The 27,724-nt window shown below is 41.7% G+C and overlaps 2 protein-coding genes across 4 annotated transcripts in view; one reads left to right on the plus strand and one right to left on the minus strand.

Annotated features, from left to right (window-relative positions):
* Positions 1-24,106, plus strand: part of dbx1a (developing brain homeobox 1a) — a 36,905-nt gene extending 12,799 nt beyond the window's left edge. Inside the window, exons 2-6 of one of the 2 annotated variants that reach the window (XM_044355686.1) lie at positions 3,719-3,859; positions 21,214-21,622; positions 21,738-21,839; positions 23,449-23,651; positions 23,795-24,106. In XM_044355686.1, the coding sequence (XP_044211621.1) occupies positions 21,256-21,622; positions 21,738-21,839; positions 23,449-23,651; positions 23,795-24,085 (963 nt within the window). In that variant the 5' untranslated portion in view covers positions 3,719-3,859; positions 21,214-21,255 and the 3' untranslated portion in view covers positions 24,086-24,106. Of the gene's footprint in view, positions 1-3,718; positions 3,860-21,154; positions 21,623-21,737; positions 21,840-23,448; positions 23,652-23,794 lie in introns of those variants that run through there. The other variant, XM_044355695.1, reaches the window with a different exon arrangement.
* A 478-nt stretch (positions 24,107-24,584) lies between these two features.
* Positions 24,585-27,724, minus strand: part of nav2a (neuron navigator 2a) — a 121,441-nt gene continuing 118,301 nt past the window's right edge. For both annotated transcript variants that reach the window (XM_044355734.1, XM_044355743.1), the window contains exon 40: positions 24,585-27,548. In XM_044355734.1, coding sequence (XP_044211669.1) covers positions 27,423-27,548 — 126 coding nt within the window. In that variant the 3' untranslated portion in view covers positions 24,585-27,422. The remainder of the gene's footprint in view (positions 27,549-27,724) is intronic.

Raw genomic sequence — 27,724 nt, forward strand, 5'->3', positions numbered from 1 at the left:
CTGATCATATATTTTTTGTGAGTGTGTATTTTTCCATGAACTCATTATAGATGAATTAACTTGAAAACTGGTGATCTTTTAGGTAAATTTAAATGCTTAAACAGATTTGTCACCAGAAAGTTGAAATGTGTTCTCCACTGGTTCAACAGCTATCACCTTCTCATGACCAAAGCACTGAAGCCGTAAATCCTTCTGCTCAGTAGTCAAGAATACAAAATGGATACAGCTCCCATATTTGTGTGTGTGTGTGTGTGTGTGTGTGTGTGTGCAGCAACAACTCCTGCGTTGTCAGTCAAATTTCCAAGTTAAGAAGTTGGAGTGAGGGCTTGTTTTCTCTCGTCTGCAAGCTTTTAGCAACGAACGTGTGTTTGTTTGACCATTTCTCATTTTGGGGGGATTTTAAGATCTTATTTTCAGTCATAAATTGATGTTGCTTTCATGAACATGTTAAAAACACCGTTACATTCACTTTTTTCTTGCACAAGCAAAGCAAATGGTGGAAAACAAATGATAAACAAGAGAAACTCCTAACAAAGCTGCAAATTTGCAAGTTGGAGGACGCACAAAGCAAAAGGCTGGGATGCATCCCATTGATTCATTCATTCAGTCAGTCAGTCAGTCATTCAGGAAATCTTAGAGATCAAGATCTCTTTGGCAAGAGAAACCTGAGAACATTATATATATATGATCACAGCAAGATGGGACAGACAGACAGAAATATTATTACAAACATTTAAAAAAGTGCCTTAAAGAAATTGTTTTTTACTCCAACTTCTGTTGCTGTTCATTTTAGTTATGAGGTAATAATACTAATAAACTTTATTAAATACTAATAAAAATGAGGATCTTTTTAGCTAACCTATCCTAATCTGGTGTTGTGGTTATTAGCTATGATTTTATCTCATGATTCTTTGAAAGGCAGCTTAAGGTCGTATAAATTAAAGCATTAAAGCAATTAAAGCATAATTAATAACAGGATAAGCATTATATCACTGACACGCTCCCTTGTGAGTTTTAAGAATAGGGGGAAAAGTCACATGTGTCTCTGTCTCCCCCGTTAACACAGAGCAGAATATTGACATGATTGAGAAATTGACCATGATCATCTCTCATTGCTCCTTATTGATCACTATAATCCTATAAAGGGGGACACTAGCTCAGTCATTGTGTATACGTGCATTTACTTAAGTTGTGTGTGTGTGTGTGTGTGTGTGAGGGGCGTTGAGACTTGAGTTACGGGGGTTTATTCCGTCTGTTCGTCCTGTCAGTGGACGGGTGGGTATGTGTTGAAGAATGGTGAAGGCAGGTGGTGTGACTAAAGCGAGGACTGGACCGAATTGGGCGGATGCAGGCTTTAGCCGAGGGAGGAGGAGATGGGACAGGGGTGTCACCAGTCGACAGGGCCTGTCCGAAACAGCGCAGCGCACCACACCCACCCAACTGTTCCTCTTTCAGCACCCTTCTGCCCATTTCTCCCTCTCTCCTTCTCTCTCTCTCTCTCTCTCTGTGTCTCGCTTTATTTCTCTCCTCTCCTCCTCTTTTCTTTTCAAAATGCATTGTTAACAAAACGGTTTACAAACCCTGGCTGGTACATTATCCACGACCGCCTCCTGTGAGATTGATTTAGGCAAATGGATTCAGAAAGGGAGGGAGGCATGGAGTGGAGTGGAGGGTGAGGGGGGGGGGGGGTTTGCATGGAAAGGATGGAAAAGGAGAAAGTGAAAAGGGGTGTGTTCCTCGGTGGAGCAGCTTTACAAAACCACCACATGGGCCACGTTGAATATTCCCCTTTTCTCTTGCATTTTGAGAAGCCATACATTAAACGCTCATTATACAGCCTTTATGTGCAAGAGGAGGCTCCGTCTCTGTGAGGGCAGAGCGGCTGAGGACGGACTATGATCTCCTTGCATATGCATGCATGGAGCATCTTTAGAGGCTCTCTGACATGTATGATATCATCATGACCTGGAGATCTGACTTTCATAAAGCCCGACTGAGGAAAGGGAGGGTGTGTCTGATGCAAAAGGACGATTTTTACGGTGTGAATCAGATTGTGTGTAATGTTTAATAAAGTTGACCATTAGGGGCGCCGACTTTTCTCACAGATTGGTACAAGAGGATGTGGCGGTCTGAGAAATCAAAAAGTGCATTGAAAGATTGTCCTTGATGGTAAAATGTTTAAAATAGAACGAGAGAAGCATAAAGAAAGTTGCAAAAGTTGCAATAACCATGGAAGCAAACTACCAGCTTCTTTTTTTTTTATTAGTTTCACTATTTTAAAACGAAGAAAAGCACAGACGTTTGAGTGTTTTGGTCCTTTTGCCGGGTATCTATTCTCACACACTCTCAAAATGGGACACACTCCAGCTACGGATGATTTTCTTTCACTTTTACTTTTCATTTGACTTTTTAACTATATCATTTCGCTTTCAACTCCACTTTCACAGTCCTCTCTTCTTTCTCCAACAATAGGATCCCTTTCTAGAGGTGTGAGTGTGTGTGCAGGGGGGCAAAGGTTGAACTGGGCATCCCATCATGATAAATCACTGGTTAATGAGGAGTCCATTGTGTCTTCACACATTGTGTCCCCCTCCTCTCCTCCTCCCCCTCCACCTCCTCCTCCTCCTTGTGTCCCTTAGACCGCTACCTTCGGGTTGTTAAGCTGACACAGATAATGAACTGGCCGCTTTGAACTGTCCTCACAATATTGACTGGTTGCACACAGCAGATGTCTCCCTGGCAGAAAGCAACTGGTAAAAGCACATTAGGTTAACAAAGAGAGCTTTGCTTTGCAGGGGTGGGGACTGGAGAGGAGGTGGCAGAGGGGTCTGTGTGGGTGTGTTGTGGGGTGGGAGGAGTGGAGGGATGGGGGGCAGAGGGCAGGCTTCAGAGTTGACAGATCTGGGGGATTATATTAAAACAACACATTTGTCGATTATATGACGAAGAGAAGAAACGACAAAGAGCGGACATGTTTTCAAAGAGAAGATCCTCACAGGCTTACGTCATGTTATGAATGTGCTTTGCATGATAATCTTTTTTTTTTTTTAAAAAGGATGTTCAGGAGTAAACAATCAACAAACAAGTGCTTTAAAACAAAAAATCTGGCAACTATTGTTCAGCATTTTCAGGAAGCGTGAGTGGAAAGACACGTGTGTTTGCAAGTTTTAGCTCATTTACCACAAACCATCCAGTTTCCATTTCTTCTGACTGTTTTTGAATGCACGCTTTGAATGCACAGTTTAATATTTGTAGATGCACTTTTCCTACAGTTCAGGGCAGCCATTGCTTTCCATTAATTTGTGTAGAGAAATAAATGAGCAGACTCTTAAAACTTGCTTTAGTGTAATCCATCACAGTCCAAACAAGTCTGTGTTCATTTTTGTTAAAGTTAATTATCACTTAGTGGTTTTGAAGTTTAAGTGCATATTGATTTCAAAATTTTAAGTCTCCTAATTGATTTTTAATGTCTTCCAGATAAATCAATGGCTGCCTCCAATGGTAGAAAAATACATTAAAATGCTTAAAAAACAGCAACATGCTTTGTAAAATGGTTAGTTATGATGTAAAACATACAAAACCATTGGTATGATCCTTTTAAAGATAACGATCTGAATCACAATCCGGCACTTATGAGTTCATTCATTACATCCATAGATACCAAAATGATTAACTTCATTTTCAGTCTCTCTCTCTCTCTCTCGTTGTTGTTGTTCAGTGAATGCAGCGCGGCCTGTGAGCCGACTGGTTTCTTTCTGCCAGTGGGACGGGTGTCTAATGGGTCAATAATAAGCCGTGACTAACCGTCTCCCTGAGGAGCAGCTTGGCCAGACACACACTCACAGAAAGCAGCAGAAAGGTATGAGCCACCAACACTGATTACCATATAATTGCAGCCATTGTATTTGACATGGAGAATTAGTAGCCCGCTAGGTGGCTAACTGGCCTTTTATTCTGCTTCGGACTGGACAAAAAAAACACCCACACACAGACAGACGTACACAACTCTTACTGGATAGAATATACATTTATGTGCACACAATTGTCAAATCTCCAAAATCTGGAACATTTCAGGAGCAGACAAACAGGTTTTAGCTTTTTGTTTTCATAGAATTTTAAGAAAATGTGAATCTTTCAGCTGCTAGAGAAATATTAAATTCTTTGAACTTGCTTGCTTACTTGAAATTCTGGAGGTTTTCATGCAACAATAGTGATATGATGAAAATATGCTTTGATTTAGATGATTTAAGCTAATATTTCAGTAACGAAAATCTACTTGGAACAGGGAGCTTTACTTCTTTCAGGAAATCTGATAAATAAAATTCATACCTCTGAGGCTCTTTTAACATTAATTTCAAGCCTTCGTCACCTCTCTCGCACCTGTTTCTGTCGAGCCACGACATCGAATCAAACTAGAAATACAGAGAAACATCTTTCCTGTGTCGGTAGTACCATTTTAACCGAGTTCAAGGATCAGTGTTCATACACACTGGATAATCTGCTATGGCCCATTCAAATTCCTCCTTTCCACTTTGAAAATTACACACGCCGCCAGTTGTGAAGTTGTGAGCTTTTCCCACAAGGAACCACGTCCTCAGACTTTGAAGCACGGAACAATTTGATTTGGTTTTCTGGCATACGAGTCAAGAGGGTTAACAAGACCCACCGCCATGGAGTCCCTTCACCCCACGTGTGGCTAAACGATCACTTCCCCGCGCGCCTCACATTGCAACAAATCTCTTTTCATGATCACTTTTCACTCTTTCTCTTTCTTGCCTGACTGGGTCTTTTTAAACCGAGAGGGAGAGGAGAAGAGAGTCAGGGAGAGAATTTTCTTTCCCCTCTTTAAGGTTTTGTGTGAGGACGGCTGAGTGAGCGTCCATTATAGAAAAGGCCCAGACCACCACTGGATGACCCTGCTAGGAGCGACAAAACCCAATTGGTCACGGCCGCCAGCAGCTAATGGGCCAGAGAGGAATAGCCTTGGGTGGGTAATGACTGTATTCTCTGCCTTTCTCTTTACACCCTTCTGTTGCCCTCGTACCCCCCACCTTACCCCAGCGGCCACCAGCCCCGTGCCCTCCCTGTACCCCCTGCACCCACCCTGCGTGCCCCCCTGGCCTTCCCTTCGCGTCATTTACACTAACACACACACACACACACATACACATACACAAGGCTGTTGGTCACAGTGTCTGTGTGGCGCACTTGGCAACAGATGCTGCAGACAGATCAGGCAGTGGCAATCAGAGGACCATATGTTTGAATAAGTCATGGTCCTCTTGCTTTTCCCACACAGCGGAGCTCAATGGAGGAGTCTCTGTCCGACAGAAATTGGACTTCAGACATGACTTCATGAACTAAATCATTACATTAAAGCGAAAAGGCAGAATGAGACTTTTTAGAGAGGGCCAACAATAGTGGTGGTGTAAAAATGCACCCGGCTAGGTTTTTATGACTGTTATATGATCTGACTATTGTAATGTAACCAATGTAATAATGTAACAAATGCAATAAGCACGCTGTGACAGTATTGCAATATTGGATTGGTTGGATGTAAGACGTGCCCAGAAGCTGTCTGTACTATTAGTCGGGTTAGTTAGCAGGCATTTTCAGCGTTTACACCACCACTGCCTTTTCTTACTTTTGCTCTTTTATGAAATGATTGAACCAGATTTCCAGATCTCCTCTCCACAGAACAAAATAGGTAGTTTGTCAGTGCTTTTCAAAATGATATCATGACCTTTACAAAACCGATTAATTCATAAGAGGCAACTAAAACTAATTGGTTATAGTTGGAGAGACGATTGCTTACTTGATCTTGTTGATTTTGCTGGCAACACACTAAATTAGCCAATCAAGTAATGTAAGCACACATAGTAAAATGTAGCTTGTAGCATCATGCTAAATATAAATAAATAAAATCCACTGTTAACCTTGCAAGTGACTTTGCATGCCAAGTGCCTCAGAGTAGTATAAAATGTGCAGTGTCTTGGTTTCTCTGTAGTAGCACGCCCACATCGTTACAGCCTCTTGCCTTTTTTTCAGACTAGTATCCTAAAAATTATGTTATGTCATATGACGATTCCAAAGATAACAAATAACATTCAGTGCCAGCGTTCGGTGCCAATGCAGGAAGTGGTGTGTGCTTTATCTAAGAAGCCCTGAAATAAAGTTGTGGAGGTCGTGGTGTTGGGTGATGAGCGTGTAGCACGTTCAACTTTCATGCAGGGGATCAGAGTTTGTGTCCAGTCACAGATCTGCAAATAATGTTTATTTGTGTGTGTTTACTGTAATCGCAATGCCTCCCTAACTCAAACCAAGTGTTTTATTTAGTCACTTAACTTTAACCATGCCATAACCACAATTTCTCCCTAACCATATAGGAATTGTCATGTGCACATATTGAAGAAAAAATCATTTTACAATCACTGGCAACAAACATTAGAAGTTTTTGATTGTAACTGGGGGTTTCATAAACATGTTGGTTGTAATTGTGATCTCTTTGTTTTTCACTTGAAAACAGGAAGAAACACCTGTAGGATCTAATCTGCCCATTTTAAAATAGTTTTTCACATGAACGCCCTTTTAAGATGTAATTAAAGTATGGAATTTTCATAAACAAGTAATAACCCAGACATATTAATGATCCTGACCTGTTTTTTACGTGTAAGTGAACAAATTATTAAAACTATTGAATGTCCAGAGCCTAAAACCTTTTTGATCCTTCTATGTTGGCAAATTTGAAGTCCTTACATTTGGTGTTAAATGTAATTGCAGCTTAATGACTGGAGAAAAAGAGCATCTAATAAGCAATTAAATGTAGATACTGGCATTAATAATTATGTGAAGTAGTTTGGCAGCATAGATATTTATGACATACAGGTGTATGTAAATCACATGTAAGTCACTTTGGATCAAAACGTCTACCAAATGACAAAATGTAAAATACAAAAATAAAAAAAGACAAATTGTGAAAAATGGTGCAACAGATCCAGCGACATCTCAGACAACAAAGTAACAAAGCAAATATAAATAAAGCAATAAAACCTCTAAAAAAAAAAAAAAAAAAACTGCCCCCAATCTGTGGCATTTTAAAATTTCAAATTGTCTGAAACAATCCAGAGTCACACTTTGATTGATCTCTCAGCACCGACCTTCATCATTTCCTGTCTGTACAAAACTGTGATTCGGTTTTGTACACTAATTGCATAAAAACACTTTTGTGGAGTTAGTATTTTGTATGGAATTGAGACAGAGTGAATGTTTCAGCATTAAGCCGTTCCACTACATCATTATTACATTATAAACACTTAGCATAGTTAGAAATACATAAACATAAACACAAATCTGTCTACATCAGTAACACACAGAATATTGTTTTGTTGAAAATGTCTTAAATTTCTTACTCGGGTCAAATCTGAGGGCAGTAAAAACACCCTAAACACCATTATATTAGATTGAGATTTTATAACTTCCCCTAAAGTGACCCAGAATACACAAAAATGGAAATATATTCATTCCATAACTCTAAAAAAAATTGCAACTGATGCACATTTTGCATTCTTCACATTCAATAACATTCATTGAAATCATATGGCTGTTATGTTCTCCTGCCTTTGGTAACATATACCCATAATATAATGTGATTTTGAATGTTGTTTCTCCATAAACAAACAGTGTAAAACCTAAATAATACACTCTCTCTGCTCTGGGAAAGCTTAACTAAGGCTTAATCGCCAATTTATGAATGACTGATGAGGTATTTATGAATGAAAGATAGATTTGGGGGGTAGGAAGTTGGTTTAAAGACTAATTTTGAGGGGATACGGGTCAGAATATGAACAGTATGTAAGGGTTAAGTAATGTTTTGGTCACAAAAATGAGGCTGGAAGAGATAGTCGCTTGTTGGTGCAAGTGAAGTTGACAATTAGGCAGACAATATTGGCAGGATGGTTAGGGATGCTGGGTGGTGGTGGTGGTGGTAGAGGGGTTGGCAGCATATAGGAGGGGTAGATGGAGCAAAGAGAAGGGGGAGGAGGTGGTGGTGGTGGTGGTGGTGGGGAGGTCACACTGGCTCTATTCAAGGCCTAAGACAACACCACACAGAATGATAGACTCCTCAGGATTGTTTGTCCCTCACAGGCCATTCTCCCTCCTGTCTGCCTCAATGGCACCCTTAGCCGCACATGAGAGGCTCTCACAGGTACCAGAGAGCGAGCGAGAGAGAGAGAGAGAGAGAGAGAGAGAGAGAGAGAGAGACAGTGTGCATATGTGTGTGTATGTGTGTGTGTGTGTGTGTGTTTGAAGGGTGGAGCGGGGTGGTGGAGGTGGGGTTGTATTTTAGAGATAAAGCCTCCTAGTCCTATGGTTGATTGCCCCGCTATAGACACTCACTCAGTGGCTCTGAAAGGCTCCCTCAGACGCCAGTGAATAAACTCTTACTCTTACGCTTCCATACATCACCCTCCACCCTCCTCCTCTGGCAGATCCACCCCCTCCACTCTCTCACTTTGAATTTTCCGGGGATTTGAGCACAACCCTTCAAACCATCCTCTCTCTCTCCCAAAAAAAAAAAAAAGTCTCCACACTTCTTCTCCTAAAAAAAAAAAAAAAAAAAAAGTCTTCGCCTTTCTCTCAACCTTTTCATGCTTACAAACGTTCATGACTCACAAAATGGACAATCCAAATTTCCATATTGACCATTGTAGGCAAGATGCTGCTTTTTGGATATTCATGACATGTCGTTAACACCGTTGGGCTTCATTTATCTCTGAAGACTTTTAACTTTATAGGAATGACATCAAATTAAATATTAGATATTTGTGAATAAGTGGTGTTTCTTAGTTTCTTCTGTTTATATTCCTCTCATATTTGTGACTTGATACAAATCTCCATCACTGTCAGATAAACCCTCATTCAATATATATATCATATCTGAACGGTAATGCTCTCCGTAAACCGCTTTGACAGCTGATCAGATTGAACAGCGGCAGGAAACAGAAGTGCTGCCCTCTGTCAGTCGTCTTCCTTCCTATTGACACGTGAAAGAGATGCTGAAATGGTGATGTTATCCTGGCAGGCTAACCATTAGCCTGCATCACTAAAGGCCCTAGTTAGCACTGTTGTGGCTTCTGTCAGCAGTTTCCTGGTTGCAGGAAGAATCCATCTGACACAACAGGGACCTGACTGGTCAGAGGTCACTAAGTACGTTTACTAAGTTACTAAATACTTTGCAAATACATTTTTGAGCTACTGGATCTTTACTTCTAGTTTTAGATGAAGATATTGTGCTTTTATGTGATGGTTTTAGTTGCCTTGCAGACCCTCCATTCAACATGAGAGTCAAGTGGGGAAAAAGCTTGAAAAAGTCCAAATTCTCTGGACTTCTGAATAAGTAATTAATTGATGACACAATTAAAGACGTTTTCTAAAGCATTTTACAAAAGTTACTCAACTTGTAGAGGCTCATGTTAACCCACCAACTGATCTAAGAGGAGAGAAAAATCCCCAAAATATAAGATATTGGGGTTCTTTTTACCCATATTAGGGATTTTTATTGTCTGAACACTCTGAAAAGAAGCATTTCTTTCTGGTTTTTATGCCTTAAAACTTTTAAGGTCTGATATTTGACTGTTACTTCTAATGGAGTATATATGTAGTGGTATTGTATCATTTTCACCACTGCTGCAGATCAAAAAGCAAAACAGGTACCAGGGATGAAAGACCAAATGAAATAAAGAGCAAAAGAAGGAAATTATTCTGTCGGATGAGGTCTTCTGCTTAGTAAAATAGAGGAAAAAGCCAAACAGGCATTTTGAATGCAGCTCCAGTCCGATGTAGTTGTTCCTCAGCAGCGTAGAACTGTGCAGTGAAGATGAACAGTGAGTCAATGCGCCCTCAAAGACCTGGGCGGTGAAGCTTTCCACACAGCGGTTTGATTGACACTGTCTGTCACAGGCAATGAACTCAACTCTCTCTCTTTTTTTTACTCTGTTTTCCCTCCCTGGTCACGTGTGTGTGAGAGAGAGAGAAAAAAAAAGTTTTACAGTTATTCATTAATTTCTGTTTGTTTGACTGTTAATTAGCCTTCCTCTTTCCCAACAGTGACACTATACAAACTAGCATTTCCATTTTTAAACCCTTTACATCCCAGGCACTGTCATACATTTACATTTTCTAACCTTTATATGTAAAACCAAGTGGCTAAAGACGCTGAATGTTGCCTCCTTATGGTGCAGCCTGGTTTTAAGCCATTCAAATTCAGCTCCAGTGTGGAGGTGCAGGGCTTTGCATATTCCTCAGTCCTCAGGGACCTGAGTGCAAGCGGGGCCTACCTTTGTCTGCACCTCAGCCTGTGGACCTCGGGGAGTTCTTTGCTCTGATCAGGCCTCCATTTAAACAAGTGAAACAAAAACAGCATTTAAACCAACCAGGTTCTCTCCATCAGAGATTTATCTGCAAGCTGTTGCCCTTCTGCTCCTGGTCCCGTGGTAAATGCTAATTCCTCAGGTCTTTACATTACTTGGATTTCCTAATGTGCTCTCTCAGCGAAAATCATCTGGTTTACTGTAAGTTTTGAAATCAAACTCTGCATGACGGGATGGAAGTAGAATCTTTTTTTTTTTTTTTTTTCAGTAGAGGGAAAGTAGGCCAACTGATAAGTTGTCTTTTTTTCTCCAACTGTTATTTTCTTTTCAATGACACATTCAGTCACTTCAGATCTTCTTGAACAATAGATCTAATATAGACTGCCCTAAAAAAAAGATACTTTAAGCCCCTCCAGCCCTCTCCCTCACCTCTGTTTCAATCATCTCATACACTTGTGAGGAACTATGGCTAAATTAGTCTGCTTAGAAACGCAGAAGTGCCTTAATTAAAACTTCATCCTCTCTCCAAATCCCCCTTCTCCGCTTTATTCTTTCCCTCTCATCCTCTTTCCTCCTCCGTGGCCGCATCTCATCCAGCAGACAGAAAGGGGGGGGGGGGGGGGGGGGGGGGCATCGTTGACTTGCACTCCAAGGCCTTCACTCGTTCGCCGGCCTCAATAGAAACTCCCAGTTAGATACAATGACCTTGCAAATTAAAGGAATGACTGTCTAAATTAAATCAAGCAAGGCAGCCCCATGCAGGCAGCCGGGCTCTCCACTCACCGCCACCCCCCCCCCCTCCCCGCAGCCCTTCAGTCTTTCTCATAAGCGAGAGGTGAGCAGAGAGAATGAATGGAGGTTTTTCTTCACAGTCCTCCTTGAGATGCTACTTCTTGCTAATTAACTGGTGCTCTTTGTCATCTCTGTGAGTATGAAGGACCTTGGGGAGACTGAATAGAGCTTTCTCAACTGGCAACCCTTGCCAACTGTCTCTTGCTCTCATGCTCTCTTCATTCTGCTCTCTTTGTCAGATGTTGCAATAGCGCATGAATTGATACTGCTTTTAATTAATTTGTTTTTTTGCACACCGTCAATGCCGTTATCGTAGCTAACTTGTGAATTTTTGGAGGGAAACGGTTGATTGTGATTGACATTTTTTGTGCTCGCCAGTCATTAAAAATGAATTTTCATATGAAAGAGGAGTAAAAACATGAGCTTCAATGTGTGTGTGTGTGTGTGTGTGTGTGTGTGTATGTGTGTGTGTGTAGTGTAATGTCTTTGCATGTGAATGCAGCCGTGATCCCTGGACTCAGGAGCAAGCCTATCATGCTCTGTCATCTTTAATCCTTGAAATATTGTCCCAGTTCAATGAACGCTGTAAAATTGGAACATATGTGTCATTATTCCACTGTTTCATTATAGCGTCATTGCCTGTTTGTCAGCTTATCCTCAGCCTCCTTTCACAGACCATTCCTCACAAGCTTTAAGTATCCCATATAACAGTTATTTGCAATTTTTTTTTTTTTTACAGCAAATATGCAGAAAATCCAGTTTCTCAGATTGCATGAATGATTGCTGCAGATTTACTTCAGTAAGATGCATGAATAAAACTATGCGTCTCCCTCTAACAACAAATGGTAGCTATAATTTCCCATCCATCTGCGGGGATCTCGGAGATTGTAGGAGATCTGGCCAGGCTGCGCTGGTTGGACACACGTCGTAAAGCTAATAGGGTTGGACTCCCAGACTGTGAAACTGAGATTTGCTTCTCCCTTGATCAATTAGTCTCTGCTCGTCCCACTGTATTAGCCTCAGAGGAGAGACTGTAAAGATCCATCAAACTGTAGACACAAAGGCAAGACGATGGGAAAGGAGAACCGTAGCCATGGATAATAGCTGGAATCACACTCTGTCCCACGAAAACTAGAAAGTAAAACAACTGGAACTGGAAATTTTAGTCTCTGTGTGTGGCAGGGCAAACAATACGTCACTCTAGTTTCCAGTCCTCCAGGTTGAGCTCCTTCTATCATTGACCCTGCTCATTTCTTACCAAATGAAAGGATGATGTCTCATCTTGAAGCTTTACCTCAGGATTTTCTGAGGCAAGTGAAAGTTTCAAATTCCTACTCTGCGGCTTGTTGTCTTTGGAGTGGACTCTCTCTCAGGCCATTGTTCACTCCTTGACCTTAAATGTCTTATCATTTGGCCCTGCAGAGCAGAGGTCACTCTGCAATAGGTGACCCTTCCCCCTGCCCCGCTCTTTTCGGCTTTTGTACAAGTACAAGAGGTCTCTAGGAAGACTCTCCAGCTAAAGACAATATACAAAGTACTCTGAGATAAACCCCAATGCAGCTTTGAACAACTGGGAATGGGAGACAAATCTGAAGATTCAGAGGTTACAGGACAAGATTTATCAGGCTTCTACAACGTTTCTCAATGCTTGTAGAAAAGAGATCTGCCTCCTCTTCCATGTTGTTTCTGGTGGACTTGCTTAACCCCACATCCTGGTCGTGAGTTCATCATGAGAAGCCAGTTGCAATCCCGGTGTCTCTTTGTTCACTCAGCTGATAGCTGGGAGAAAATAACATGAAGGAACTCCTGCGTCTAACAGTGTCTCTGATCTGGATAAACTATGTCATGTCTCGCTTGTTAAGCTCAAACGGCTCTGAGCTCAACATGGCTGCTAAAACCTGGTGAGAGAGGAGGCGTGAAGAAGAAGAAAGGGGGAAATGGATGGAAGAAGGTGGTGAAAGGGATAGATGGGTGATGGTTTGGAGAACTGACAAGCAGAAAGGGGGAGTTAAAGACCTGGTGGAGCAAAGGTCACCTCACCTAGGGCCTATTAGATCCCACATAATGCAATGATGGGATCAATTACAGGCCACACTGGCACTGAGAACCAGTACAGGCCACTGGCTCTAAATGGCTGTATGTGACTTTCAGATGCAAGACTTTGACTGCTCCAGGAATCAGACTTGGGGGGTCTGCTGTGTGGAAAGTCAGACCACATTACTGTTGTCTGTATGACCAAAGACCCTGACCGTCCCCATGGTCATCATGCCTCACAGAGTTTCAACAGGTTAAATGGACCAGCTGATGGTCCACATCCGGGTTGAGGAGAACTGCCGCGGCCAACAAACCGCCACCTTACGCTGACGCCCACCGCTGTTTCAAACCGTGTGGCTGCTGTCACAGCTTTATCAGTGGATGTTTGATTTTTACCAACTCCAAGTTACAAACTTTGTATGATTACATTATTGCACCAGTGTAGACAAATGCTAGATTCAGTGCAGTCAGAAAGTATTAGGACAGTCACACATTTTCTTGTTGTACTCCAATACATTGGATTTGGACCAGGTCCCCAACTAATTACTAATCTATCTTTTTTTGTTTGTTTTTAATTAATCAGTAATGGCTATTACAAGTTCCCAGAGCCTAATGTGGCATTTTCAAATAATTTGTTTTGTCCAACCAAAAGTTCAAAACACAAACACAAAGTATAAAACAGAGAAAAACAACAATTCCTCACATTTGAGAGGTTGTAACCACATAAATTGTATTTTTGTTTGATTAATGACTCAAATGTTTCATGAAAATTGGTGTTGATTCATTTTGCTTCAACCATTCAATCAGTGATAACAGTACTCATTATCAGATCAGTACTCTCAGCTTCAACTTGAGGGTGTTTTACATCCTCTTTAGATGAATGGTGTAGCAATTGTAGACATTTTTAAACATACTGTAGGCCAACAGCATGCTTATTTTATATCTTTGTAGTCAGTAACTGTGTTAGTAGATATTTGGTATCTTTCCTAGTGATGCTCAGCCAGGCCTGCACTGCAGCTAGCTTCACTTCCTGGTTGTTTCGAGGGATTTTAGCTTTCAACTGCACATTAGTTGGACTGAGATCAGGTGATTTACTTGGACAGTCAGGAAAATTCAACTGTTGGCCCTAAACAAACTGTTGTTGCCTCATTTGCATGCTTGAAGAAATTTTTGCTTCTGCATCGTCCTTAAATTGGGGCACTCTGCATTAAAAGGCACTTAAGAGTCAAACACTGTTCATCTGTTGTGTATGTAAACACCTTCATATTAAAGATGGATTCGTCCAAATGTTCAAGTCATTTTTGGAGAATCTTGAAATACATCTACTGTATGATGTTTTAAAGTGCATCCCAGCTATTTCCATCTCCAAATTCAACAGGAGCCTCGACCGATGTCATAAATGAACACTGGTTTGAAATGCAGCATCAGAAAAGACTCCCATTATCGTCTTGAAACTTTTTCCAAATAAAATCCACAGAATCTGAAGGTCAGCTGTGTTTTCTTTGGTCACGTTCATTCATGACAACATAAACACTGAACTCTTGCTCTCGGCCCTGTTTTTTTTTTTCTTCCACCATCGTGAAAGAAGATAAGTGGAAAAAGCTAAATGTTCTGTCGTTTTGTTGTTGATCTTCGATTAATCATGAGAGGCCAAGTGCAAGAACCGTGTCCAGCCTTGTTTATGCAGGACTCAGCTAGGGCCTTTTCAGATACACGCACACACACACAGTGGCACATGCAAACACACACACTTGTGCAGCAGGAGCAGCAGCAGCACTGAAAAGATCACTGGTTTCCTCCTGTTATGCAAATGCATCAAAACGCTTGAGTGAGAATTATATATGAATCCAATGAGGCTTTTTCTCTCTTTTAGAAATGCTTAGCCACAAGTACTGAGAGCCCTCAATGGCAAGCGTCCGCTTCACTCCCTGGCCATGCGTATTATTCAGCTTGACGAGACGCAAACTGACATAAGCACCCAGGCTCACTTTCACCCACTGGCAATCCGATTATATGGCCAACACGGCATCAATGCTGCAGGGCCAACAGGCAGTGAAGTCCGTCAAGCATCCCCTCCTCCACCCAAGCCCCTTCTTTCCCCATTCATACCACCTTCTTCTTCTTCTTCAACTGCCCCGCACAGCTACCCCTCCCACACACGCTCACACACATACACACACACACACACACACACTCCTTCAAGCCTGCAGCCCCAGTAAACAACAAACCTCCAGACCAGTGTCCTCAAATTTTTTAGCCAAAGCAAAAGTTTCTTAGAAAGATGAAAAAGATAGTGCAGAAAAGTTTTAACTGGTCCTTCTTAGGGATTCTTCTTTCACAAGCAGTGTCTCCTTATTTCATAATCACTTCTAGGTGCACACAACAACAACAAAAATCCTGCAAACAAGCATTTTCTTGCATTTTTCATCTATCTCAAGCTCGTCCTTGCCGGCTGTGCAGCTCCGCGGAGCACAAAGACAGTATTAGGCAGCTGCATGTGGTGGCCTTCTGAACCCTGTCTAGTGCCTGTTCATTCCATAATAATCTGATATTAGCGGCTATATCTATATCAAACAAGTGCTGCAGGTCGGCCTGAGGAGAGTCACCGCTAATGTCACGACGGGACTCCTAAGCTAAACCGGTGTTGACAACCACACAGCCTGGCCTTCTTTTCCGTGCTGCGCAGTGACGCTTGGGTCCTCAGACGGGGCACCCGTTGAAGCAGCGGGTGTTTACATGACGCTACCCGAAAAAGACTGCCAGGTGCTCAGGGGGGGTTGGAGTGGAGGCTCCCCTTGCAAATCGCCTCGCATCCGTGAAACTAATGTAGAGATGAGATTAAACTTGCAGTGAAGATACATTTGCAATTGATTAACGCTGAGCCACTGTGACAAATTGTATATACTTTTGAGGGAGTGTGTGTGTGATTCTTTGTGTGTGTGTGTGTGTGTGTGTGTGTGTGTGTGTGTGTGTAACACTCATCAAGGCTCTTCAGAAGGACTTAATACAATATCACTGCCGGATTATTGTTCAAACTAGAGAGCTTGGTTAAACAACAACTACTTACACACTTGATTCAGAGTATTTTTGAGAACCAGATGCTTTTTTTTTTTTTGTCAGAAACCAGTATTTAAATATTTAGATTTAAATAAAAACGAATCATTTCAGGTAAACTTAATGAGTGAGTGGAGGATGTTCCACCTGCCTGCCTGTTCCCTCTAAAACAAGGATTTAGAGGACTACTGTGCTTCCTCTGCACCCCTCTGTTTTGTCTGGTATTAATGAGCAATTAACTTTGCATACAAGGTCACGGACAATGGTATTGGTTGTCAGATTATGCTAATGCTGTTGGCTGTGGCTGCGGTGAAAGAGGACGGGGAATCCCTGTGAATAGAGAGGGTTGTGGCCTTTCTCCAAGATGAGAAAATGATATGCAAACTGTACCAACATGCGCTTTAAGAGGATTAGGACACCACTCGACATCCATACTGACAACTGCTAATAAATGAACAGCAAAAAGGGGAGGCAAGTGTCCCAGTTTGGGCCAAAAGAGCAATTCTGCTTCGCCGAAACTTTCCGCATTCGAAAGTGGAACTCTAATGTTACGTTTTTGGACAGTTAATGAAAATGTAAATGTGAAACGTATGATCCCTAATGATGTGATTTGCAGAGCTGTAAACGTGGGGGGTGAAGACAAGATCAAAAATGATGACAAAAGCCCAACTGAAAGAATTCAGTGTGGGATGAAGCAGCAGAAAAAAGAAAAAAAAAAAAAAAGAGCCTGGGGTGAAACTAAGAAGTTGAACTCCCATGGCCGAGTGAGAGGGAACAGGTGCAGCCAGAGTTCATACAGAGCGCTTTGTGCACTGATATGGCTCCAGTCCATTTTGGGGAAAAGGGAGGGGCCCATGTTTAATACAAAGTTAATATCGATTTAATGCTTGTCACTGGTCTTCTGAATCTTGTGGCATTGCTAATTCGCTCAGTGTTGAGCGGGGGCTTTTGCGCCGCCTGCGCCAGATGCTGCATGGACCTTCAGTGCCGCCGGTGAGCTGAGGTGAAGCCGCGGCCAAAACACCCCAAGTGGGAGTCAAAGCTGAGGTGAAGCCCGGAAGACGGAACCGAATCCACTGAAATAGATGTTTGGTTAACTTCACATGGCAGGAGCAAGGATTCACTGCAGCACAATGATCTCACGGATGAAACCTGCACGAATTGTGACATTTTTAAGACGTGTTGGGCACAAGTCTGACAACTAATATAACGTCAATACCACAATGGAGAGATACTTCATTACAAGTAAAAGTCCTGCACTCAAAATTGTACTTTTTTCAAAGTAAAAGTTTGGACATATTAGCAGCAAATTTAAGTATAAAAAGTAAAAATATACAGATTGGCTCCTTTGATACTTTATTTTGATATTATTGATGTATTAATATCTAAGCAACATTTTAATATAATTAGCTGAGCTGAACTTAATTAAAATCTGAATCATGTTAGCTTTCTAATAGGGAAATATAAAGTATCATACAATTGAAATACTCCAGTAAAGTGCCTCAAAAGAGTACTTTAATAAATGTTACTCAGTTTACTCTGAAATATCCCATAAAGGGCCTATAATATTCAATGTATGGCACTAGAATTCAACTTTTTTTTACTTGTAAACATATTAAAACCCTTTTAATAACATCACCAACATCAAAATATTCCTGTAATGGAGTTTGAAACATATATATGACTATATTGTTTTTCATAGTAAGTTTATATCTGTCTAATATTTATTAGCACATATAGAAAAATCATATTTAATATCCATAAACAGGCTCATAGTGTGGTGAAAATGTATCATCATGTATCTCTTATTTGGTTGTATTTGGCATGTACTGCAACAGTAAATGGCTCAATGACAGGACGGCTGTGTTAACTAAATAAATCGTTTCATTTACCAAACTCCCTGATGGAGTCGGTGGCTCAGGCTGAAAGGCTGCAGAGGGTTGAGATGGATGGACTGCTGACCGGTGTCATATACGAGGCTGCAACCAGTCAGCACAATCTGTTCATCCCCGGTTAAGTGAAAAGATGGGGAGTTCCCTTTCCTCGGTGCGCCCACGTCACCGATAAATAATGAGGGAATAATAAACAGTTAACCACCTGTCGGACCCGCCGCACAATGGGACGGCCCATAGAGAGCCTCTCATGCATGGGTAACATATTTACTCAGCCCCTTTCACTTAACGAAGCAGAAAGAGACCCAAAACAATGGTTAAGTTCATCTATTTAGTAAGGCCCTGTCAGAGAAAGTTTAACAATCCTGTAATATTTTATGAAATATATATACACACAAAATATACATCCATATAGAAATACTTTAAGTTCCGGTCGTCTACTGGTAATCCCTGTAGAGATATAATATTTTATATCATAAATGATTAATATTAGTAATCCTATTCCCAATAGGGATCATATGAAGATGCCATAAGCGATAAACATAAGTAGGTAATCCCTCTGGGAATATTAGAGTAACATAAATAAGTATAGACATAATGACGCTGTCCTAATATGAATATATGTATATAACCAAGTTACTATGATGCATATGAGCCCAAATATGAAAATAATAAAATTATACTCCGTCGTAAACTCAAGCATGAGTACCACAGATGATATACTGATATTAATTCATATTAAATGTATAGCTTTAGTATAAGTTCTGGTGATGTAGAGGCTAAATACATTCAATTAGTCCTATAGTCCCTATAGGATAATTATACTATTAAAGTAATGGGACTTTAGTGGGACCTAACAGGGGGAAGGGGGGTGTTGTTGGTGGTAATATCTCAGAGATGTGCTTTTAATGGCTTTAATTCAGCCTCAGCCAGCTGTTTTTACTCGGCCTGGTAAAGGAGCGGGGACGTGGCAAGCTTGCAAAGCTCGTAGAAATTAGTCTCGGTCAGCCAGAGCAGCCTGTGCTTCCTGCTAACCATCTGCTTACCGCTCACAAAAGGAGGATTTCGGGTAGCCAAGTAAAGGAATATGGGCTCATAAAAAAGCTTTGAAGGTCTTCGTTACTTAGTGGAGGTGTAGCTGTGGTGACGGAGCGCCGTGTTAACGCCTGTTTGTGCGTCCTGCGCTCATAAAGCAGACGCACCTCTGACGAGCGTTGACTCTCCGCAAAGGATCATTTCACGGAGGCGTTCCCCCTTTAATTATCGGATTGTGGCCAGTTTATTTTAGATTGATGTTGAACCACTTATCATCGTTTGAGCTGATCTTAAAATGATGCAAACCGACTGACTAACTGATGGTTACTCCGGTGAATAAAGGTGGCAGGTTCATGTGGAATAACGGGATGCTGAACTTTAAATACAGTCTTTAAATTAAGTAACCTGAAAGTTTCTTAACGCACAGTTTTCATATTGACTGATATGAAATCCGTAACAATTTCAGTCATACAGAAAAATAGTAAAAATTGCCTTAATAACAAGATGTTAAAGTATGTAAAATATGAAAATATGAGAATGGAAAACAAATTTTGGTGAAAAAGAACTGGCTTGTTGGCCACATTTTAGACTTATAAATAAAAACATTAACTCGAGAGGCAATAAAAATGAAAATAAAACATAAAGTCAATAATATAAATTAAAATTAAAACATATGCCTTAAAAAATAATATCAAATAAACAATAAGCGTTTTTCTTTTTGTCGTTTCTTGAAGGATTTCAAATCTAAACCAAATAGTTTTATTGTATTTCTCATTTTAATTGGGTTTCAAACTGTTAACAATTGGGCGTTTTTTTCCCCCCCCTCTTTGAGGGGTCTGCGATGTATTTTCGCCTGATTGCTCTGTTTTAACGGGTTTTCAGGGGCAAAGCTGACAGAACACGACTATCAGGCTCCAAGTCGCTTTAATAAGAGTTTTATATGGGGTCTCAGTGTCCGCTCATATGAATGCGTTTTAAATCAAATCACAGATGCACTTTTATTCAGCCGGTTAAAATAGCAGAACAAAACCGTCTTTAGAAATAAAGCTTTTTTTTTTTATTCCGCTGGGCTTTTTTTTTTTTTTTTTTTTTTTTTTTTTTTTTAAGCTGAGAGAGGGGAAGGAGAGAAAGGCCGAGGGGCGCCTCCTCCGCAGCTGAGGGTGACAGTTAGTTCATGGTTAACAGGATCATGAGCGCACGGTTTAGGCCGCACACTTCTCCTGTGCGCACTGATCTGCGGCTCTGCGCACTGAATGAAGCCTGTGCAGAAAGAGTGATATTTAACACATCTGTTAAAGCGTTTTGATAGCAGAAATCCGTTTAAGACATTATTCCATGACGAGGGCCAGATTGAGTGTTGAGAATCCTATGAAACCCTAAAACTGATTTGCATTTGAGATGCTCCGCTGCGTCTGCGGCTAATGTAGAAAATGTAGATTTATATCTTTACATTATTACTCGGTTATTCTGTTAATAATAGGCTGTTGGATACTTTGAGGCCTAGTTTTATCTACCTGTAGGCCTATTTAATTTCGCATTTCACTGAAAAAAAACTTAGTGTTAGAATAATTTAGCATTTTAACGAGTATATTCTTATATCCTGCCTAACAAAGTCCCCGAATGGAAAAGAATAAAGAACTCATTAAAAGTCCTCATATAATGGGTGAATGTGTAAAGGTTGCTCTTGTCTTTAATTAGGCCTCTTGCCTCTGCCAAACAAAACAAATTGAAAGGAAAGTGGTCAACATGCAAAATTGATGACTGGGCCTCTTTTGTGGTCGGGACATTGTGTGTTGCTTGCTTATGAAGTCTAATGCAATCATAAATTGCGTCCTCCGGCCAATCAGCGGGCCGGGGGATGCAGCATGAAAGCGACCCATTTGGAGAACTTTGTTGAGCCCCATTGTTGAGGCTGTCAGCCTTGAGAGGAGGGTCGGGGGAGGGAGAGGGGGGGGCATACCGCTATAAAGCTCCTCTCCCCAGAGTGAGAAAAGCAGAAGAGTTAGCAGACATTCACACGACGCATTCTCTCCCAGCTTACACAAGGAGTATTTCAGACATTTTCCAAGTCCGGGACCATGATGATCCCAAGCGTCATCGCGCCTCCTGCCTTCTACCCGGGTCTCTACCGACCCGCCGCGACTCTGCCGCTCCACCAGACCCTGCCGACCGCCTTCCCGACCCACTCCAGCTTTCTAGTGGAGGACCTGCTGCGGATAAGCCGACCCGCCGCCTTCATAAACCGGACTGCCCCGTCTGTGAGCGTCTCCCTGCCCACAGACACCACCACCGTGTCTTTCAGCGCCGGGCCCTTGGAGCGCGCAGTGGCTACGACCGCGGTGACGCGCGAAACGTGTTCGCCGAAAACGTCGGTGCCCAGCAGTAAGGACCCAACTTTTCTCAAGTTTGGAGTGAGCGCCATCCTCGCACCTTCACCAAAGACCAGTGAGTAGACAAACTCCACTTTGTTTCCTCTTTAAGTTTGAGTTGATTTGTTTAATTTATGTTTCACCTTCTTTCCTGAATGATTTTTTTTAACATGTTTGATGTTCCTCCACAGCGTCCTCACACCCTACAGTCCACAGCCTGCACTCCAAGACCTTCCCCATCCCCTGCTTTGACGGAACCTTTCACCCCATATTCAGGACGCCTTATTTACCAGGTAGGCGCAACTTTTACGCACATGCTCTTTATAGACTGATCTCTCTTTAGCCTTTAGAATTCCGTCTGAACTAATTGCATTTAGATGTAAAACACTTTCCCCCCCCTGTCATATATTTCACCCAAAACGAAACAGAAAAGAGACAAACAGCCAGAAAAAGAAGAAATCACTGTCTTATTAATGGGGACCGCTGGCTCTGGCCCCTGCCCGGACCCACCCACCCACCCCCTAATTAACCAATTATCCCAAATCGTCACGCTCTAAATTTGAGGCGGGGTGGCGAGTTATAGTCCCCCCTGCTTCCCATTGGGGGGCGTTTTGGCATTTCCCCGGCCCCGCGTTTTCCCACAGCGCCCGGGGGGCCATCGGGCCGCTGTGGCGGGCAACAAAGCCTTCAGCACTGTGACCAATTTGGTCAGCTCCCACCGGGCGAACCACCCACACACCCTGGAGGGTGACTTTTACCAGGCGGGCCAAAGGCGTGAACCAGTCATGCACTAATTTCCCTATTAGGCGCTATTGAGAGTTTTCAATATTCTCACAAGACCACATAGCGTGTCGTTGTTAGTGATTCTGCTGCGGCCACAGGGCAGATACAGTCAGGAGGAAGTCCAATCAGCAGTACGCAGAGAGGGAAAAGTGTCTTGGCGCGGTGGGATTTGAAGTTAAGCTAATTTTTTAAAAGTCCAACTGTATCAAAAAAAAAATGTCCCAGCTGGGGATGTTTTTCCCCCTTGCATGCTGCACTGCCCATAGGATAGGTTACCACTGACCTCCAATCTTCTCTCTCTCTGTGCCCTAAACGTTCCTCTATTCTCCAACCGGGCCAATCAACGAGGTGAGATAAAGAATAATCTCTTAGAAAAGTCTATAAAGTCGCTAGTCCGTGCTTTCATTCAGACAAATCATAATGGAGATGGAGTCTTTTCATGGGCTCAGCTGAATGCCTCAACAAAACAACTCCAGCGTCCTGAATAGCTTTTCGTGTTCATTTAATGAAAATGATTTGAGGGCACGAAGAAAAAAAAAAAAATGCGCCATTCCCCTCCACTCTCCACTCCCCCCTCCGAGCATCAGTATTCTGGTATGCAGTTGTGTTTAGTTTGAAAGTGTAAATCTCCTTTTGTTGCGATAATATATGGCCTTCGCCGCCTGTCCAGAGTCTTTTCTGCGTTAGTTCATTACTACACAATTACCGTTCACGGTTTATTAACTCCTCTATCCGCCCTCACAGGGTTCCTTAAAGGATATGCTACCTCTTTACCATACCAATGCAGTTGGGGACCGGCCAATGTGCTAATTAGTCACCTCGTGCCATTTCACTCAAAACGGAGACGTATTGCACGGCTCCAAAGGAGGAAAACTTTCAATAATGACCGATTAAAAAGTATGCCCCTAAAGAGAAATTATTATATTCATATTGGGCTTTTCTGATGCCTGAGTGGTTTTCAGTTTAGATTCATAAAGCATCATAAGCATGATGTTTTCCATTTCCTGGTTGGTCATTTGTGGCTACAGGATATTCTCCTCTGCCAGAACTTTTTTCCTGCAATCTTGGCAAAAGAAAAAGCTAACAAGTGCCAATCTGTTTTATGTGTTTGTTTTGTAGCATCGTCATCCGTTGTTCCCATCCCCGGGACTTTTTCGTGGCCCCTGGCTGCAAGAGGGAAACCCCGGAGAGGGATGCTAAGGAGGGCGGTGTTCTCCGATGTGCAGCGCAAGGCCTTGGAGAAAATGTTCCAGAAACAGAAATACATCAGCAAGCCCGACAGGAAGAAACTGGCTTCTAAACTGGGGCTAAAGGACTCACAGGTAAAAAAAAAAAAAATGTATATAAGTGCTTAAAAATGTAAAATATGTCGTGCGTAATCTGGCGCGTAAAGACACTGTTGCGCATTCCAGTCCACCTGAAGCAGTTAACGTGAACTCACAGGTTTCTCCGTGTCGGTCTACAGGTGAAAATCTGGTTCCAGAACCGGCGGATGAAATGGAGGAACTCCAAGGAACGGGAGCTGCTGTCGTCCGGTGGCTGCCGCGAACAGACGCTGCCCACCAAAGCCAACCCGCACCCGGACCTCAGCGACGTGGGCAAGAAGTCCTCAGCCGAGGATGACGAGGAGGAGGAAGAGGAAGCGTTCGGCAGAGAGAGAATGAGAGCGGCAGGCTCCAGCATCTCCTCTCCCTCTCTCTCCAGTAAGCACTCAGACTTTTCAGAGTCAGACGAAGAAGAAATAACAGTATCTTAATTTATTTTTCTTTTTTTTTTTTTTCAAAAAAAAAAAAGCAAATATAGAGATATAACCTATGTTTTGTTTTTATATGAGACTGTGACCAGATTTGTAAGAAGCTGCCGCCCTGAAACAAGACCCCATAAACATCATTGCTCAAAAAAAAAAAAAAAGTTTTACTCAAGTTTCTGCAAGGATCTGCTTCTGAGACACAATTTGCTGTTTTGCACAGCTTCGTTCAATTGTACAGTATTTTGTACAATTTTGTATGGAAATTTTATGCCAAGAATACTGAGTTACTTTTACCTTGACCTTAAATAGAGTTGTTTATTGAAAAAATGTAGCTATTTCGTTAATAATTTATATGAATTTGTTTAATAAGTATGTTGTATTATGTGGTGTATATATGTTTATTTCACACTTTTTGTACAAATACCAAATAAAATTGTAAACAATTTCCAGTCAGGTGTGTTTTTTTTTTTTGTATTTTTTTAAAAAAAATAACAATTTAGCCAAATTCAATCATAAATAATCATTCATTTTATTGAATCACAATAACTTAAGACTAGTACAGTGATATCAGATTAAATTCTCCGAGCCCTGGACAGACCAGTGATGACAAACAGCATCAATCTGCTCTGATGTAAAGAGACTGTACACAAAATACTCCTTTTTTTTCAAGTACTGTAACAAATCAGCTAGAAAAATGTAATCAAAATGCTGCGAGATAATCAACTATTTACAAAGTTTTATGTTACATATAAAAAAATGTACATAGCAAAGAAGGCTAAACATTCGAGTTTGTAAGTAATAAAACTGACAGACTTGTCAAAATGCTTCAACAACATCCACACCTCACACCTCTCTTAGAGCAGGCTTTACACAAGACAGAGAATCAGCCTCTTTGTGCTTACAAGGACCATAGCAGGAAAAGCCTCTATAAAATACACAGACACACACACACATGGACAAAGAACGTGGGCCACAAATCCGAAAAGTCTTCACAAATCCATGGTTCCATGCTGTACATCTCTAGGCAGTGCTGGAAACCGCTCGGGTTGGGGGGGGGTTGGGGGTGGGATGGGGGGGATTGGGGGAGGAGGGGGGAAACAAACGCACATTCAGCTTTTGGCTTCCACTTGGAGATCAGAATGAATGTTGCATAGAATCGGTGACAAAAACACTGAAAAAAGCGATGGAAGCCATGCTGGGCTACATGACACCGACTTTTAAATGTCTACCTGCCGTTCCCAGAAGGCAGGCTGGGAGGTTTTAAAAAAAAAAAAAAAAAGTACAATATTCTTTATTTTTCAAGCCACAGAAATGATGTCAAACCGTTCTACATTTTCATTCAAGCACAAGTACCTTTATACCTCCGATTAATTATATCACTATAAAAAAAAAAAAAAAAGCAGCATATACACTAGTTTTCACTGAATGAGTTCAACATGTTTGTCATGACGATATTGTTCATCACAAATCACACAATCAGAACAGACGACGAGTGAGCGCGATGAAGACAGTTAAAGGATGGGGATGAGGTATAAAAATCAACATATCTTTAACTTCACCCAATCAACCCGCAAAAGTTTTTGATTTCGAGCACCAAAACACATCTATATATTTCTTTCTTTTTTTTTTTTTTTTTTTTTGCTAGTGGTCCAAATATTTACACCAGCTTTTCTCAGCACTGGGTCATTACATGCATACAACTTTATTTCAACCCAAAGTGCCGCTTCTCGTTCTCTTCAATCCCGACGGCATTGGTGTTTTGATATGACGAAAGGTCGACGACGCTCCTCGACAACCGGAGGGGCCGGAGAGGAGTCGACTCTTGAGCCCTGTAAAGTTTACAGCCATTTAGACGAATAAAGAAATCAGCTAATGCACATAGTCTGTTAGAAAAAAGAGTAAGGCATTGTTTGAATTCAGTCCAGCACCAAAAGAGATTTGTGCTACAACAGCCTGTTTGGGCCAATGTGCATGGAGACCTCAGAGGGTTAAGGGGTCAAAGCAAAAAACTTAAAGAGTTGAGTAGAGGCGTTGTTTGTGAGATTACACGGATAGTTTACTTCAAAACACGGATAGAAAAGAACATTTTCTCAAACACTGTAAAAGTTAAAAGGATCAATCCAGCCATGGTGAATGCTAATCGTCCAGTTAGTGCCCTCTCATCTTTATCAAAGTTTTTTGTTGGAATTGGGTCTTAAAAGGTGTTTTGTGAATTAGATTTTGTCCTGTGCTTTACTTTGCTTTGTAGAATTAGCTATAGATGTTGCACAGGATAAATATTATTCTCAATAGATCTAATTTCTGCATTTATAGATTTGTGTTTGGCTGATAAAACGTGCACTTAGCATGTTATTCAAATTCAAAAATTATTTTCTGGTGGAACAGTGGTTCCTCAGGACCATTGAGGACCTTGATGAAAAGTGTCGTATGAAATATTAAAAGAAATTAAAACTTGTGGTGAGAAGTTCAGCTTGTGTCTGTTTTTTTTTTCCATAGAGTTTGACATTGCTCTTGTAATGAGGCAATGTTGCTACAGCGTTACTATGGACAGGCACTGAAACAATCAGTAATTTGGCCTTAATGCAGTTTTGGAGTTGAATAAAATCAAACGGTGTCAATAGTTTGGGAGTTTTCAGAAGTGAGAGCAGGCTGCTGGAGAACTGAACATTCACTTTGGCTCACTTCACCCTCCAACAACCAAACAGGCAAACTTCAGCCACAGAGGAGGAGGAGGAGGAGGAGGAAGAGCAGAGAGCGGCTGGCCGTTCATCCATACATACATCCGACCAGCAGCAGCAGCCTCAACTATGTTGTCAGCAGCCGGTAGCTCAGGTTCACTGATGCTCCGGAGATGAGAGCCGGTATCGCCATCTGCAGGCAGCTCAGGTGCACTGCAGTCAGGCAGCACTGGGAGCAGGATGATGCAGCTCAGTGGAGGATGGAGGACTCCTGGCTGGTGTTTAGTTTGCTGATGGCTGGTGATGACGGTAATGATGCCTCACCTACAGTGACAGGCTGTGTGCTTTTTATTCTGTCTGAAATAGATGTCAGGCTCCTGACAGAGGAGCCACGGGCCACAGCGGTGAACAAAACAAAAACAAAACAGAAAAAGAAAAAACAGCGCAGTGCAGTAGAAACTTTTGTTGCCCGTTTTCTGAAATGCAATTCTTTCTCTCTTTTTTCTTTTTTTTTTTTAAACATTTGGGTTACCTGCACCCAAATTAAGGTGGCTGGATTTTGTGGCATGAAATTATACTCTCCAGTTCTCACAGTGAGAACAGTTCTTGTAAAAAAAAAAAAAGTTCCTCCTGAAGACTGATCCCAGTGTTGCGTTTCGAAGTTATCACAAGGTCGACTCCAGTGACGAGTCCAGGATGTCGTCCTGGTGGCTGTTGCTGTTGGAGTCGCTGTCGTAGCTCTGCGGGCTCGATGACGTCGCCGCCTCCTTCAGACGCATCAGCATGTTCATCTGAGGGCAGAAACATGTGTCAGTCTGATCCAGCTGTACAACCAGACATTAGCTTTTATATCATATTTCCACTTGAAATATTGTTTCTTTCTGGCTTGTTTCCCTCATTAAAATAAATGACAATTTGTGGTTTAAAGTGGGGTTATGTGCAGGACTATTTCTTGGCTGGGTGCAGT

This window comes from Thunnus albacares, chromosome 1, assembly GCF_914725855.1.
Source record: "Thunnus albacares chromosome 1, fThuAlb1.1, whole genome shotgun sequence".
NCBI lineage: Eukaryota > Metazoa > Chordata > Actinopteri > Scombriformes > Scombridae > Thunnus > Thunnus albacares.